The sequence below is a fragment of the Trichomycterus rosablanca genome (assembly GCF_030014385.1).
Source record: "Trichomycterus rosablanca isolate fTriRos1 chromosome 5 unlocalized genomic scaffold, fTriRos1.hap1 SUPER_5_unloc_1, whole genome shotgun sequence".
In the NCBI taxonomy this organism is placed as follows: Eukaryota; Metazoa; Chordata; class Actinopteri; order Siluriformes; family Trichomycteridae; genus Trichomycterus; species Trichomycterus rosablanca.
Window position 1 is genome coordinate 600 of NW_026946943.1, and position 17180 is coordinate 17779.

Consider the following 17180-nt stretch of genomic DNA (forward strand, 5'->3'; position numbering starts at 1 on the left):
CCACGTGACGTCGACGGTCTTAAAGAGACAGCAGCATAAAATTCTCAATCACACTCAGAACGATTAGAAAAAATAAGTCGATTTATCACCATCTTACGACGGCGTTACGGCGTATTAGGGCCACTAAAGAAAAAAATTTTTTTTATTTGTTCTGAGATTAAAGTCGATATTATTCTGAGATTAAAGTCGATATTATTCTGAGATTAAAGTCGACATTATTCTGAGATTAAAGTCGACATTATTCTGAGATTAAAGTCGACATTATTCTGAGATTAAAGTCGATATTATTCTGAGATTAAAGTCGAAATAATATGGCCATAGCAGCCGCCTCGTGTTAAAATGAGTGATGTTCATGATTCGGTGAAGTTATACTTTCGCATCGGTTTTACGAATAAAGAAATCCTCAATCTCTTGGCACAACAGCACCGGATTGTTATTAGCATAAGGACGCTGAAACGGATTTGCAGTAAACTGCATTTATTTAGAAGAAAGAACCAGACGGACTTAGAGGAAATCTTCTCTTTTGTTGAAGCGGAACTTGCGGGCAGTGGCAGGCTACAAGGCTATCGGTGGTTACATCTCCGTGCTGTTCGAAGAGGGTTTGTAGTTTCACAGGAGACGATGAGAATGATCATCAAAATGATCGATCCCGAAGGAGTGCAACTCCGGCGCGCTCGGCGTCTGCGCCGTCGCCAGTACTGCAACCGAGGCCCCAACGCTTTATGGCATATGGACTCGTACGATAAACTAAAGCCTTATGGCATTGCTATAAATGGTTGCATTGACGGATTTAGTCGCCATGTCATGTGGATGGAGGCGTACAACACGAATAACGACCCAAAAGTAATTGCGGGTTATTGGATAAGCACAGTAACGCGCATTGGAGGCTGCCCTCAGCGCCTGCGTGCCGATCCAGGTACTGAGAATGGGCATGTGAGGGAAATGCAGATGTTTTTACGCAGAAATCACTCGGACCCTTACGCAGGAGAGAGAAGTTTCATTTATGGATGCAGCACGGCAAACCAACGCATAGAATCGTGGTGGGGCATTCTGCGTAAACAAAGTGGACAGTTCTGGATGGACATTTTCCAGACGCTCAGAGATGATGGACATTTTTCCGGTGACTTCTTGGACAGAAATCTGATACAGTTCTGCTTCCTTAACCTAATTCAGGTAGGCTCTATAGCCACAGGCTACACCTTCTGTATTTATATTCATCAGTTATGTATTGCCAGATTGTTTTCATTAAGCTACCTTCACTACATTTGATCAGAAACAGCTATAGTCTGTAATTAATCTGTCTATTAATCTAAACCATTTATTAATGTAATAGCACCACCAAAAGGTATTATTTTGTTGGCAGACAATTCCAGGCACAAGTCACACTTACAAAAAAGTCCAGCAACATTGCTGTCACATTCAGTTGTACCAGCAAAACACACTACTATGTTAGTGCCACTGCTGTGATGATAATATTCTACCACCAAAATAGCTTTACCAACAAATCAGCTGCGATCTCATCGTACCAGCAGTCTTTTACCACTAATGGTCAAGTTAGGGGTTGGCTGATAAATTGTGGAGCAAGAGACGAGGCACGGTGACTAATTGTAGGTGTGCTTGGTAAACTACTGGTCATTGAAGCCAGGTATAAGATGTTGACAATATAAAGTTTTGATAATATTTTAATGACGTATATGTTTAACTAAATTTATGACTCAACACAGGCTTTGTAAGCATAAGTGTCCCATATATTGATGGTAAATGTTCTGTGCATATTTTTTGTTGGGACAGTAGTTGAACTAAGTTTTACATATTTATGTTCATGCAGGAGGAACTAGACGAAGTTGTGAGGACATGGAACTCCCATCAAATAAGGTCAAGGCCAGGAATTCCAGGAGGACGCCCAATTTTAATGTACTGTATGCCACAGATTTATGGTGCAGGGGAGGACAAACTCAAATATGTGCTTCCAGAAGAGGTCACTGTTTGCAAAGAGGAATGCACCCCAAAATCCCAGTTCCCCTGTGATGAAACAGTCTTTGAGCTCTGTGCTCTTCTTATTGATGAAAATGGCTGGGATGCTCCTGTTGATGCATACCATGCAGCTGAACTGTACATTCTCTTAAGAAATCAAATACTAGATAATATCTAGAACTGAGCTTCTCAACACCAGCTATGGGGACCCACTGATGAGTGGGTTCTCGGAACTGAAGTTACTTTCTAATAGATTGTGTCTGTAGTTATATTAAAATAAATGATGTGTTTATATGCATGCATCTGACAAAATAAAAATTCAATAATTTCACATATATGGTGTCACGGCGTATTAGGGCCACTAAGGAAATTTTTTTTTTTAATTTGTTCTGAGATTAAAGTCGATATTATTCTGAGATTAAAGTCGATATTATTCTGAGATTAAAGTCGAAATAATATGGCCAAAGAGTAGGTCGTAGTACGTCGTAGGCTTGTCAGTTCAGAATAGCGAGAATGCAAGCACGCATCCTAGGTTTCACCTACGAGTTGTGACGAGGACTGCTGTAATTACCATCAGTCAAGAGGTACGTTCTTAAACTGGTACTTTTTAATGCTCTATTAATGTTATAGCCGGTTAATGCAATGCATTAACAATGGTTAGCGTACTATTAGCGTCATATTTTGGACCTAATGCATAACAGGCAAAATCGTAAGTTTATAATCGGAGTTGGTCTACTGTAATGAATTTAATGCGAGGCTGTAATTAAGCCACACACGTTTATCTGAGTGAAACGTCACCCTATACGCCGTAGCTATTGTCCGCTTAAATTGTCATGACATTAAAGTCGTAATGATTGCGAGATTAAAGTCGTAATGATTGCGAGATTAAAGTCGTAATAATTACGACATTAAAGTCATAATGATTGCGAGATTAAAGTCGTAATGATTGCGAGATTAAAGTCGTAATAATTACGACATTAAAGTCATAATGATTGCGAGATTAAAGTCGTAATAACTGCGAGATTAAAGTCGAAATAATATGGCCAAAGAATGTGCAGCCGTCTAGGCTTGTCAGTTCATAGAAGCGCGAATGCAAGCACGCATCCTAGGTTTCACCTACGAGTTGTGACGAGGACTGCTGTAATTACCATGTCAAGAGGTACGTTCTTAAACTGGTACTTTTTAATGCTCTATTAATGTTATAGCCGGTTAATGCAATGCCCAGGTAGCCTGATCATTCTTACATGGTTAGCGTACTATTAGCGTCATATTTTGGACCTAATGCATAACACAGGCAAAATCGTAAGTTTATAATGGGAGTTGGTCTACTGTAATGAACTTAATGCGAGGCTGTAATTAAGCCACACACGTTTATCTGAGAGAAACGTCACCCTATACGCCGTAACTATTGTCCGCTTAAATTGTCACGGAGATAGAGAGAGAGAGAGAGAGAGAGAGAGAGAGAGAAAGTAACGTAAACGTAAACAAAGCTTAACGTCGCTCGTACTAAAACAACGACCCAACTAAACTTTTTTAAACTATGTTGTTTTAGTATTTTAGGCTACACTAAAAACCTTGTTCGTGCTGATTTATAGTCCCCTTTAAAAACGCTCGTCAGTGGTTTTATTAATCCGAGATTTTGTGAGGTTTCTTGTAGCCTTTGTCATCATGTATTTGTATTTTATTCTGCAGTTACCAATGGCAGAGAAACTATCAGATTTATTAACCTTCCTGAGGGATAGAGGTGTCTCGGAAGATGCAATTCATTTGATGGAAGAGCAAAAGGTAGTGCTTTGTTTATAATATTAAGGGTTATAATTATCTTGGTCTGATCTACTTGGTTTGTATACTTTTTATATCCACTGTATATGTGTTGGAAATTACATTCAGACTCCATTCTGTGTCATTACTCTCTTGCACTGTCATTGCAATATATGGTTATTTAATTTCTATCTGAATATCTATGGGTTGCTTTGGATAACAGGATTTACGTCATATGTAACCTAGAAGCATCCTAAATGATTAAATGATTGGCTATGTTAGGTCTGACAGAAATATGCACCCTAACAGGGTCCTTGTATGGAGTTTATATGTTCTCCCTGAAGTCCATGTAGGGTTTTTTTCGGGAGTCCAAAGACATGCAATCAGGCCTAATGAAGCTGCTAAAATTGCCTGAGTGTGTGTTTGTGTGTCAGAAAAATATTAATTTACACTAGAAGTATTAATACACAATCAATTACTACTAAATTGTACGAATGCTTAGGACATTTTTGCCAGTAGTCATATTCCAAGAATACTGCTACAATACAATATTACTGGATGTGTACATGGTGTACATGTATGATAACAAGTGCGTCAACTGCATTATATGATGTCCAAAAACATCAGTATCAAAAGACATCTATTTTATCAGTTGTTATCGCATTCACAGAGCCTCTGTGTGAGACTCTGTCTATGTGATCCTTCTTTGCAGACAATATTAAAACTCTTTACACTCACAATCCAGTCTTTAAGGTATTTTTTAAAGGTCTGCCCTGATATGGACTGGATACCTGTCTGGGGTGAATAAAGTGGTGGTGAAACAGACAATGAATTAATGAATAATTCTTATTAGTCACAATTTTTAACACACATTTTTCTTAACTTTTTTACAGATTGACAGAGATGTCATCATGCTAATGGAAGATGCAGAACTGGCCAATTACCTCCCGTCATATGGAGACAGGATTGCTCTGTTTAATTTTTGTAGGCACCAGACGCCCTCTGCAAAACGAAAGTTAGGTCTTTTTGAAAAGCTAAGGGAGAAACTTAAACTCAGAAAGGAAAAAGATAAAGGTGAAGAGGAACCACAAACCTCAAAAAAGACAAGGGGTCGAGCAAGACAATCAACACGCATTATTGAAATTGGATGGGTTCACAATGACAATGAAGTCACAAAACAGGTCAGAGCAAAACAAGGTGGGGGGACAAGAAAAGTTTCAATTAACATTCAAGCAGGCTATTATGAGATACTAAAAGAAGGAAAGGCCTTATTTTTTCCAGATGGCACATCTAGCAAAGGTCCCGAATCCAACTTTGACTTTGAAGTTTGGGACTTCAAGCAAAATCCTCTTCTGAAAGACATCTCTGTTGAAATGATTTTAAACACTGTCAAACTCTCTGTGTTGCGCTTCTACATAGCAACTCGACCAAAACCAGCGCTGACTGAAGAATCTGGTAACAACCCTGATCAAGTTGCCTTCCAAGAGCCTGATTTTTTGGCACATAGTAACAGGCTAAGATCTATGTCCACACCAGACAGAGATCTGCAAGATCAGATAGGTGAATCTGAAGACTCCTTGCCAGACATGTTCATTTTTTCTGAACAAACAGGGGAAACACAATCCATAAGGAATACACAACTCCCTGCTAGGACTGATCATGTTGCAAGCACAATTGTTGGTGTCATCAGTGATTCCATCACTTTGTCTGTAGAACCAGAGTATGCTTCTGAAGAGGTCAGTTCACATGCCATAGTTGCAGATTTATCTGATCCTGAGATCTCTTTTGGTGCACAACAAACAGGAGACAATGACTCTCTCAGTGACACTTTAATCTACGTGCCTGATGAGTTACCTCTAAGCCACCCTTCTGCTTTGTCTACTAGGATTTTGGTCTTACACTATTCAAACAGTTTCAACGAGATGATAGAGGCTTTTTCTGACCCTGAGATTATGGAAACATCAATGACGGTAAGACGCCTTCTTCCTGACAGCTCAGTGGAAGCCGGTACTGGGTCCGGTGTTCTAAGGGATGTCTACAGTTGCTTTTGGGTGGAATTCTATGAACGGTGTACCCTTGGAACAACCTTAAAAGTACCTTTCCTTAGGCATGATTTCAATGCTGCAAAATGGACAGCAGCTGGGCGAATTCTTGTCAAAGGATTTCAAGATTGCAAATATTTACCAATCAAGCTGGCGCCACCATTTATTGAAGAGGTCTTATTTGGTACTGTGTTCAGTGATCTGAATGCACACTTTCTACAGTTTGTGAGCTGCCAAGATCGAGATATGCTAAGTCAAGCTCTAGATGACTTTACCTCTGTTGATTTTGATGACCTATTGGAAATTCTTAACAGTTATGAATGCAGGAGGAGAGTTACTGCCACCACTCTGCCAGAAATTCTTAAAGAGCTATCTCATAAGGAGCTTGTGCAAAAACCAAAGTTTGTCATTGACTGCTGGAATGAGATAACACGGGTAGAGATGACTCTCAGTTATGAGGAACTGACCAAAATGTACAGTGACCTGAAGCCGACACCAAAAAAAGTGGCAAAAATGTTAAAGTTTCCGAAAGAAATGACAACAAAGCAAGCAGAAGTTGCCACACACTTAAAACGATACATCAGAGAACTTGATGAAAACAAGCTTGGAAAATTTTTGAGGTTCTGCACAGGCTCTGATTTAGTGGTGTCGGATGTTATTGAGGTGGAGTTCATTGTCCAGAGCAATTTCACAAGGAGGCCTATTGGACGTACATGTGGGATGCTCATACATCTCTCTGAGAGCTATGATCATTTTCCTGACTTCCGCTCTGAATTTAATGCTGTTCTGGAGAGCAACATCTGGGTGATGGACATTGTGTAGTAATAACATGTCAAAAGCTTTTTCTTTGGACCGGGATGTCCTAATTTTAAACATAGATTGTATTGACGCATATACACATAAGTGATATTCTGTGCAGCAAGTATGCATGTTTGCATTCTTGCTGCACATAATATTGCTTGTGTGTATATGCGTCAATACAAACTATGTTTAAAATTAAGACATCCCGGTCCAAAGAAAAAGCTTTTGACATGTCCTACAAACAGAAAATGTAATTTTATGCAAACATTTTATGTTGGATGATGTTGTTATTGCATAATTACATACATACATGTTGTTTGAAAAGTATAGTATGTTCAGTTTGATACAGTATTAAGTTGCAAAATTAATAATAACTACTATAAAAAAACAAAGGACTTGAAAAAGGCAAAAGTTTCTAGGGCATTAGTATATTACTTTTGTATGGAGATTTTTGTTGTTCTCATTTACCCTGTTTTTGCCTTGAATTTTAGTATTAAAAAGTTTGTGTATGTAATACTTGTCTAGCCTGTTCCTTGTCTATAGATAGACACCATATATGTGAAATTATTGAATTTTTATTTTGTCAGATGCATGCATATAAACACATCATTTATTTTAATATAACTACAGACACAATCTATTAGAAAGTAACTTCAGTTCCGAGAACCCACTCATCAGTGGGTCCCCATAGCTGGTGTTGAGAAGCTCAGTTCTAGATATTATCTAGTATTTGATTTCTTAAGAGAATGTACAGTTCAGCTGCATGGTATGCATCAACAGGAGCATCCCAGCCATTTTCATCAATAAGAAGAGCACAGAGCTCAAAGACTGTTTCATCACAGGGGAACTGGGATTTTGGGGTGCATTCCTCTTTGCAAACAGTGACCTCTTCTGGAAGCACATATTTGAGTTTGTCCTCCCCTGCACCATAAATCTGTGGCATACAGTACATTAAAATTGGGCGTCCTCCTGGAATTCCTGGCCTTGACCTTATTTGATGGGAGTTCCATGTCCTCACAACTTCGTCTAGTTCCTCCTGCATGAACATAAATATGTAAAACTTAGTTCAACTACTGTCCCAACAAAAAATATGCACAGAACATTTACCATCAATATATGGGACACTTATGCTTACAAAGCCTGTGTTGAGTCATAAATTTAGTTAAACATATACGTCATTAAAATATTATCAAAACTTTATATTGTCAACATCTTATACCTGGCTTCAATGACCAGTTTACCAAGCACACCTACAATTAGTCACCGTGCCTCGTCTCTTGCTCCACAATTTATCAGCCAACCCCTAACTTGACCATTAGTGGTAAAAGACTGCTGGTACGATGAGATCGCAGCTGATTTGTTGGTAAAGCTATTTTGGTGGTAGAATATTATCATCACAGCAGTGGCACTAACATAGTAGTGTGTTTTGCTGGTACAACTGAATGTGACAGCAATGTTGCTGGACTTTTTTGTAAGTGTGACTTGTGCCTGGAATTGTCTGCCAACAAAATAATACCTTTTGGTGGTGCTATTACATTAATAAATGGTTTAGATTAATAGACAGATTAATTACAGACTATAGCTGTTTCTGATCAAATGTAGTGAAGGTAGCTTAATGAAAACAATCTGGCAATACATAACTGATGAATATAAATACAGAAGGTGTAGCCTGTGGCTATAGAGCCTACCTGAATTAGGTTAAGGAAGCAGAACTGTATCAGATTTCTGTCCAAGAAGTCACCGGAAAAATGTCCATCATCTCTGAGCGTCTGGAAAATGTCCATCCAGAACTGTCCACTTTGTTTACGCAGAATGCCCCACCACGATTCTATGCGTTGGTTTGCCGTGCTGCATCCATAAATGAAACTTCTCTCTCCTGCGTAAGGGTCCGAGTGATTTCTGCGTAAAAACATCTGCATTTCCCTCACATGCCCATTCTCAGTACCTGGATCGGCACGCAGGCGCTGAGGGCAGCCTCCAATGCGCGTTACTGTGCTTATCCAATAACCCGCAATTACTTTTGGGTCGTTATTCGTGTTGTACGCCTCCATCCACATGACATGGCGACTAAATCCGTCAATGCAACCATTTATAGCAATGCCATAAGGCTTTAGTTTATCGTACGAGTCCATATGCCATAAAGCGTTGGGGCCTCGGTTGCAGTACTGGCGACGGCGCAGACGCCGAGCGCGCCGGAGTTGCACTCCTTCGGGATCGATCATTTTGATGATCATTCTCATCGTCTCCTGTGAAACTACAAACCCTCTTCGAACAGCACGGAGATGTAACCACCGATAGCCTTGTAGCCTGCCACTGCCCGCAAGTTCCGCTTCAACAAAAGAGAAGATTTCCTCTAAGTCCGTCTGGTTCTTTCTTCTAAATAAATGCAGTTTACTGCAAATCCGTTTCAGCGTCCTTATGCTAATAACAATCCGGTGCTGTTGTGCCAAGAGATTGAGGATTTCTTTATTCGTAAAACCGATGCGAAAGTATAACTTCACCAAATCATGAACATCACTCATTTTAACACGAGGCGGCTGCTATGGCCATATTATTTCGACTTTAATCTCAGAATAATATCGACTTTAATCTCAGAATAATGTCGACTTTAATCTCAGAATAATGTCGACTTTAATCTCAGAATAATGTCGACTTTAATCTCAGAATAATATCGACTTTAATCTCAGAACAAATAAAAAAATTTTTTTTCTTTAGTGGCCCTAATACGCCGTCGTAGAATAGAGACATCTCAGACACGGTGAGTAATATCAGGGATATAATATGGCACATGAAAGAAAATAAAAAAACAGGATACATAATAAGCATAGACTTTGAAAAAGCCTTTGACAGAGTAGAACATAAATATTTATTTAATTTAATAGAAACATTTGAATTCGGAGGAGTTTTTGTACAGTGGCTGAGATGTCTCTATTCAAACATACACAGCTGTGTAAAGATTAATGGTTTTTTAACAAAGTTTATACCAATAACCAGATCAATAAGGCAAGGATGTCCTCTGTCAGCGCTGCTATATACATTAGCAGCAGAACCCCTGGGTTTGGCTATCAGTGCTGACAGAGAAACAAAAGGGATCTTATTAACAAAAGTGTTACGGGGCTCAAACGCCTCGTGTTGTGTTTTTCCAGATCTTAAATAACAGTCTGGTGGGACCCAAAAGCAGATTTGAAAAATCGCGGGTGTTAAAGAGCTTTGCTCTACCCGATTCGCTATGGGCTTGTGACTTTGAACTACTTAACGGTTTTAAATGATAATCCTTAAATGTAAACAAATAGCAGAAGATATATGTGTATTTATATATATATATATATAAAGGAACTGTGTGTTTGTTGAAAAAAGGGAAAACAGAGAGGAAAGACTGACTGAAATAGCGGAGACCGCAACTTGATAATAAAAAATAAAACGTGTGGTTTCGAACCCCGCACGTCAGCGTACTGAGCTCGAGAGACTGATGCACTAACCACTACTCTATAGGGTAGAATACACAAAAAAAATACACAAAGAAAAACTAATCTGATGAGCTACCCGCTGGCTGTTGGGTAGTCGTTTCAGAACTCAAAGAGACCTCAACAAAGGTGTGAGGTTACTAAAGAAATGATAAATTACTTTACTTTTCTAAAACTGTTCCAGTTATTTAAACAGGGAGATAAACAAAAAGGTCTTTCTTTTAGGGGAAAACCAATGTTCCCGAAACAGAGAAAAAGAGGACGAAAGATGTCTTTTTTAAGAAGAGAATACCAAATTACCGGCGAGGTCTGGTATTACTAAATTAACACAAGACTCTGCGCCGCAGCCTTTATAAAGGTGCTGCACAGCTGATGTCAATCAGCTTAATTATCCCTGGGTGTGGCACGCGGTCTCCCTCTAGTGGTGGGAGGATGGCGGTGTCTTACAAAAAGAACACAAAATATTTCAATACGCAGACGATACAACACTAACACTTGGAGACGTTAAAAGCATTCAGAAAGCAATGGTGACATTTAAAATATACTGTAAAGGGACAGGGGCCAGGGTTAATAAAGAAAAAAACGGTTTACATGAAAATAGGAAACACGGACTCAAAACCGAAAGAAATACAATTTAAAGAGGTAACACAGCTTAAAATCTTAGGAATCAGAATGGGAGAAAATGAAATGAAAGCAAGGGATGAAATTTGGGAAGAGATTTTAAAAATGATGGAAAACAGACTACATTTTTGGAAACAGAGAGAAGTATTTTTAAAAGGGAAGGTACTGATTTTAAACACACTGTTTTTATCCAAAGCTTGGTATGCTCTTAATGTCACTAGTATACCTCATTGGGCTTTAAAAAGAATAAAAGCGACAGTTTTAAACTTTTTATGGGATGGGAAACCAGCCATAATTGCATACGACACTTTAATAGGGCCAGTAGAGCAAGGAGGACTCAAACTTTTGGATGTTTTTACAATTATAAAAGCACTGAGAATTAAAATGGTAAGAACATTTTTAAATCAAGATGAACAGGCATGGAAGGATAGTTTTAGATAAATAATGAACAAATGTGGAGGAGGAGGAGGGATGGATTTTAATGTTTTAAGCATGAAAATGAATGAGCAAATGATACAAAACATACCAGAGTTTTATAAAAAAGTGTTTAGAGCATGGAGAGATTTTATGGATTTTACAGAAATAGAGGTAAAAGAAAGGAACCAGCCACTGTTTTTTAACCCAATGATTTTAAATGAGGGCAGGGAGCTATTCTTTAGAGACTGGTTCCGAGCAGGGGTGCGCCAAGTAAAAGATGTTTTATATGAAGTTAGATCAGGATTTCTACCCACACAAGTGATATACGATGCATTAGAAACCAACAAGAACACAGTAAACAAAACCCAAATTCAAAATAACTACGAAAAACTAAAAAATGCAGTGCAATAAGCGAAATTGAAAAACATATAGGAAAAAAAGAAACAAGTGAAAACTTAATTTGGGACATCAAAGTAAAAATGAAAAATTAAACAATTCCAATTGAAAGCTGTACATTGAAAAAAATATACACTGTTTTAATACAAAAAGCGTGGGTAGAACCAAGAGCAAAAGAATATTGGAGCAGGCTGTTCCCAAACCTAGAAGCAGAAAATATTTTTAAGAACACTAGACAATTTAAAAATGTACAACTTGAAAACTTTGATTTCCTTTTAAGACATAACTGTATTTTTAATGAAATGAGAATGTGCAAAATAGGATTAGAAAAAGACCCCAAATGTAAAGTATGCTTTAAAGAAGATGAAGGACTCAAACACATGTTTTTTAACTGTGAAAAATTTAAATGTTTTTTAACAAAAATAAAGAAAATAACTACAGTGTTTTTAAACAAGAAACAAGAGGAACAGACTGAATGGCAACCCCTGTTTTTATTTGGTTTTAATGGGAAAACAAAAAACATTTGCTTTAAACATAATTTTAGCTGAGGCCAAACAAGCAATAATAACAAGAAAAAATATTACAAAGCATAAAGGCAATGTCATATCTGTATGTGATGTATTTGAAAATAAACTGAAAAAAACATTCAAGGATCTATTTGACTATTTTAACATGACAGGAAAACCAGAAACTTTTTATGCTCTAATAGGCTCTATGCACGCAAGCTCTGTGACGCGTTTCCGTTTAGCGTTAGTCGGGCAGTCTAGCTTCCGGTTTGTTATAAACACCGGCAAATTTCTAATCACAACGTGTCGTATAGCGGCGAATATACGAGTTTGAGTTCTAAAATTAGTAAGAAGGTTTTGTGTTTTCAAAAACAAGATCGGGGTGGATCGGTACATTCTCAGGGTTCATGTTGAACGCTGCATCCGACGGGTTAAAAAGAATAAGTTGTTTGACACAGTGATCGCTATCAGAGCATAAATCAGCTGTTTACTGTATCGTGAGATTGGACCACTTGTCAAGGGATGGAGCTAAACATTCGTTTTTGACTGTAATTTTTTAAAGAACGTGCACATTTAAATATTGTAAATATATATATTATAGTTTATACTCTGTTTTTAAACAAAAGCATAAAAAGCCAACAAAAGCCTCTTCATTATGTAAACATACCTCTTATGTCTACACTCTGATTATTTTATTAGTTCTACAATTACAAACTGTAGTTAATTTGTTTCTTTCTATACTGTTAGCCTCCTTTCTGTTCTTGATGACCAGGACCCCCACAGAGCAGGTATTATTTAGGTGGTGGATGATTCTCAGCACTGCAGTGACAATGACATGCTGGTGGTGTGTTAGTGTGTGTTGTGCTGGTATGAGTGGATCAGACACAGCAGTGCTGCTGGAGTTTTTAAACACCGTGTCCACTCACTGTCCACTCTATTAAACACTCCTACCTTGTTGGTCCACCTTGTAGGCATAAAGTCAGAGACGATCACTCATCTATTGCTGCTGTTTCAATTGGTCATCTTCTAGACCTTCATCAGTGGTCACAGGACGCTGCCCATGAGGCGCTGTTGGCTGGATGTTATTGGTTGGTGGACGATTCTCAGTCCAGCAGTGACAGTGAGGTGTTTAAAAACTGCAGCAGCGCTGCTGTGTCTGATCCACTCATACCACAACACACACTAACACACCAGCACCATGTCCGTGTCACTGCAGTGCTGAGAATCATCCACCACCTAAATAATACCTGCTCTGTGGGGGTCCTGGGAGAGTCATTGAAGAACAGCATGAAAAGGGGCTAACAAAGCATGTAGAGAAACAGATGGACTACAGTCAGTAATTGTAGAACTACAAAGTGCTTCTATATTGAGTGTGTAAAACAGTTTTTGCTGTTTCTTACGTTTTGTGAATCTGGCAGTTGTTTAACATTCATTTCACAATGAATAGACCACTTGAATGGCGTTAAAAAGACTTGAAATAAAATCTTTTTACATTTAACTTCAAATGGACGTTTTTTTTTTCTCTTTTGTAACATGATACAAGGTTTTGAACTGAACAGCATATATATTTGATACCCCATTGCTGCCAGCTTGACACTGATAAATTCTGTAATGACTAATTCTTGATAACCTGCTGTAATAAACATAAGAATAAAAAAATCAAAGTTCCTCCTCGCATTTACAACAAATATGTTTTTGGAGAAAGACATGTTAATACTGTAACATCAAATTAATCAATTGACAGGAAATTTATTATGGTCTGACATATAACATTTGATAATGAATAAAAGATAACTCATTCATATATTGGTGAACAAAACTTTTTACACTTAATCAAAAGATTGAGGGTAAATTGCTAATATATCCAGTCAGATATGTTTAGTTTGTTTTATGTTGTATTAGGATTTTAACATCATGTTTTACACTTTGGTTACATTCATGACAGAAATGGTAGTTACTCATTACACAAAATTCATCAGTTCAAGTTTTAATATCAAACAATTTTGTATCTCCAATTCACCTCACTTGCACGTCTATGGACTGTGGGAGGAAACAGGAGCTGCCGGAGGAAACCCACGCAGATACAGGGAGAACATGCAAACCTCACACAGAAAGAACCCGGACCACTCCACCTGGGAATTGAACACACATACATATATATATTTATTGTTGTTTGAACATCATTAATACATGGGATTTGACACTATCTTAAAGCTTGCCTAACCTGGCACTGTGCAAGCAGAATATGCATAAAAATGAAATTGTAATGGTATGCTTCAAAGCTAACTAAAACATGAATCTTAATACTGGTCTGTCAAGCTAGATGTAGTGTTTGTCTAGTCTAGCAAAACAACCACTAACCAGTTTACAACTACCCTACTTGCATGGTTCTAAGGAAATGTTTGCTAACGTACTTACCTTCATATTTGTCAATGTCGCTGGAGTTGTACATTTAAAATCCTTTTTCCCGCTTGTTAGAAGAAGCAGTACAAACCATGCGTCGGTCGGTCTAAATCGTTCACTGTCAGACGAGGTTAATCTTGAAGACAACAAGTGTAAAAGAGAGCCATGCCTAACGTTATCTGCTTGTTGACGACCGGCAAATGAATACCGGAAGTTGATCTGCCAGTATACGAGAACCCGGAAGACAGTCGTGCATAGAGCCTATTGTAAATAATAACCCATTTGTAGAAGTAGATTGGGAAAATGTACACCTTAAATTACCCAAATGTATTTAATAAATATACTTAAATCAAAATGATATAAAAGGAAAAAAGCTTTTAACTGTTATGTGGGAGAAAGGAGGACTCAAATGCAGATTTTAAATAAAATAATAATTTTATTTTTTTTAAATTGTGATGACGAGTGATGCAGGGTATTGTGAGCAAATTCTGCCCACAATAATTTATCGGACCATGTGGCCGGATTCCCTGCAGTCAGGCACCTGAGCATCTTGCTCAGGTCCTGAATCAGCCTTTCCGACTGCCCATTAGACTCAGGGTGGTAACCTGAGGATAAGCTGGTCTTAGCGCCAATAAGTTGGCAGAAGGCCCGCCAGCACTGGCTCACAAACTGCGGGCGGATGGTAGCTTGGGCAGCGGGACAAACAGGCAAGACTTGGTGAACCGGTGGTAAACCTCTGGACTTTGGCAAGCCTGTCACAAAGTCCAGGGCAATATGAGCGTACACAGTGCAGGCAATTACCAATACCGCCGTGAACCTCTGGACTTTGGCAAGCCTGTCACAAAGTCCAGGGCAATATGAGCGTACACAGTGCAGGCAATTACCAATACCGCCGTGAACCTCTGGACTTTGGCAAGCCTGTCACAAAGTCCAGGGCAATATGAGCGTACACAGTGCAGGCACGGACGAAGTAACGTACCTGGTTCTCTATCCCCGGCCACCAAAATCTTCGGCGCAGCAAAACCAGGGACTTAGTCACGCCTGGGTGCGCCGCAAAAGGGGAAGAATGAGCCCACTCAAAAACCTGACGACGTACAGTAGAAGGCACGTACTGTCTATCAGGAGGTTTCCCACCGGGGTCGGGTTCAGCCCTTTGGGCATCCCGAATGACCTTAGAAATGCCCCAGGTGACTGGGGCTGCTATCTGGGTCGAGGGAATCACGGGATCAGGCTTGGTCTCCGGTCTGGTCGGTTCCCACTGTCTAGACAGGGCATCCGGCTTGCCATTCTTGGATCCCGGTCTATATGACAGCGTAAAATGGAACCTTTCAAAAAATAAGGACCATCGAGCCTGACGAAAATTCATCCTTCTCACCTGCTGGATGAACGACAAGTTATTGTGATCTGTCCAGACAAGGAATGGATGTTTAGCTCCCTCGAGCCAGTGTCGCCACTCGTCTAATGCCAACTTAATGGCTAGAAGTTCCCTGTCTCCAACTGGGTAATTTCGCTCAGCTGGAGTCAGGCGGTGCGAAAAGAAGGCACACAGATGCAGCTTCTTTTCTGGCCCCACTCTCTGGGACAAAAGTGCCCCAACCCCAACCTCAGAGGCATCAACCTCGACCATGAAGGGTTCCTCTGGGTCGGGCAACTGAAAGACAGGAGCAGTTGTCAAGAGAGCTTTAAGCCTGTCAAAGGCTTGTTGGGCCTGCACCGACCACTTGAAAGGACCCTTACCAGTAAGGGCTGTCAAATGAGCAGCGACAGAGCTAACATTTTGAATAAATCGCCTAAAAAAATTAGCAAAGCCCAAAAACCTTTGCATTTGGCGAACAGAACTTGGAGTTGGCCAATTCTCCACCGATTTAACTTTAGCCGGATCCATGCGTAGGGCGCCCTGTGACACAATGAAGCCCAGGAATGAAACCATGGGGGAGTGAAAGACGGACTTCTCCAGCTTGACGAAAAGATGGTGATCGAGCAGAAGCTGGAGAACTCATCGGACATGCCCTATATGTTCGTCGATGGATCGGCTAAAGATAAAAATATCGTCTAGATAAATGTACATGAACTTATCAAGGGTCTCCCGTAGGACCTCATTGATAAAACGCTGGAAGACTGCAGGTGCATTCATTAACCCAAAGGGCATCACCAAATGAATGCAGTCTTCCATTCGTCCCCCTGCCTGATCCGGATCAGATTGTACGCGCTGCGTAAATCGAGCTTAGTAAAAACTGATGCTCGCTGAAGGGCTTCGAAAGCCGTGGCCATCAGCGGCAGCGGGTATCGATCCTTGATCGTGATGGCATTTAGACTGCAATAATCGACACAGGGGCGTAAGCTACCGTCCTTCTTACCAACAAAAAAGAACCCCGCCCCGGCCGGGGAGGAAGAAAGACGGATAAACCCCTGTTTGAGTGCCTCACGCACATACTCCTCCATGGCTACCTTCTCCGGACCGGAGAGCGAGAAAAGGCGCCCTCTAGGAGGGATAGTGCCGGGCAATAAGTTTATGGCGCAGTCGAACGGTCTGTGGGGGGGCAAGTCCTGCGCCCTGGACTTGCTAAAAACCTCCTGAAGATCATGGTACACAGGAGGAACTGTGGCGAAATCCGGGATCTCCATCTTAGGTACTGGCGGGTCGAGAGTCGTTCCTGCCTGAAGCAAGCACGAGTCTCGACACCGTGTTCCCCAGATGAAGATTGACCCAGAAGCCCAGTCGATCTGGGGGTTGTGTCTTTGCAGCCACGAATACCCCAAAACCACCTGGAGGTGAGGAACGTGAGTCACTAGAA

The 17180-nt window shown here is 39.9% G+C and overlaps 2 protein-coding genes and 1 long non-coding RNA gene across 3 annotated transcripts; 1 reads left to right on the forward strand and 2 right to left on the reverse strand.

The window, feature by feature from the left end:
• The first annotated feature begins 400 nt into the window (after window positions 1-400).
• LOC134304399 (uncharacterized) lies at window positions 401-2289 on the forward strand. The gene is made up of 2 exons (XM_062990003.1): window positions 401-1173; window positions 1829-2289. The coding sequence occupies exons 1-2, from the start codon at window positions 622-624 to the stop codon at window positions 2150-2152; spliced, it is 876 nt and encodes a 291-aa protein (XP_062846073.1). The 5' UTR covers window positions 401-621; the 3' UTR covers window positions 2153-2289.
• A 4863-nt stretch (window positions 2290-7152) lies between these two features.
• On the reverse strand, window positions 7153-9082 carry LOC134304397 (uncharacterized). The gene is made up of 2 exons (XM_062990002.1): window positions 8267-9082; window positions 7153-7614 (listed from the first exon to the last, which is right to left on the reverse strand). The coding sequence occupies exons 1-2, from the start codon at window positions 8816-8818 to the stop codon at window positions 7291-7293; spliced, it is 876 nt and encodes a 291-aa protein (XP_062846072.1). The 5' UTR covers window positions 8819-9082; the 3' UTR covers window positions 7153-7290.
• A 4633-nt stretch (window positions 9083-13715) lies between these two features.
• LOC134304396 (uncharacterized) lies at window positions 13716-14641 on the reverse strand. The gene is made up of 2 exons (XR_010007847.1): window positions 14401-14641; window positions 13716-14114 (listed from the first exon to the last, which is right to left on the reverse strand). It is a non-coding gene; the product is annotated as an uncharacterized LOC134304396 (long non-coding RNA).
• Window positions 14642-17180: the final 2539 nt, after the last annotated feature.

Coding starts and splice junctions, on each gene's coding strand:
- LOC134304399 (XM_062990003.1), top strand. CDS start 622: ATGAGAATGATCATCAAAATGATCGATCCCGAAGGAGTGCAACTCCGG. Junction 1,174..1,828: donor GCTTCCTTAACCTAATTCAG/GTAGGCTCTATA, acceptor ATGTTCATGCAG/GAGGAACTAGACGAAGTTGT.
- LOC134304397 (XM_062990002.1), bottom strand. CDS start 8,818: ATGAGAATGATCATCAAAATGATCGATCCCGAAGGAGTGCAACTCCGG. Junction 7,615..8,266: donor GCTTCCTTAACCTAATTCAG/GTAGGCTCTATA, acceptor ATGTTCATGCAG/GAGGAACTAGACGAAGTTGT.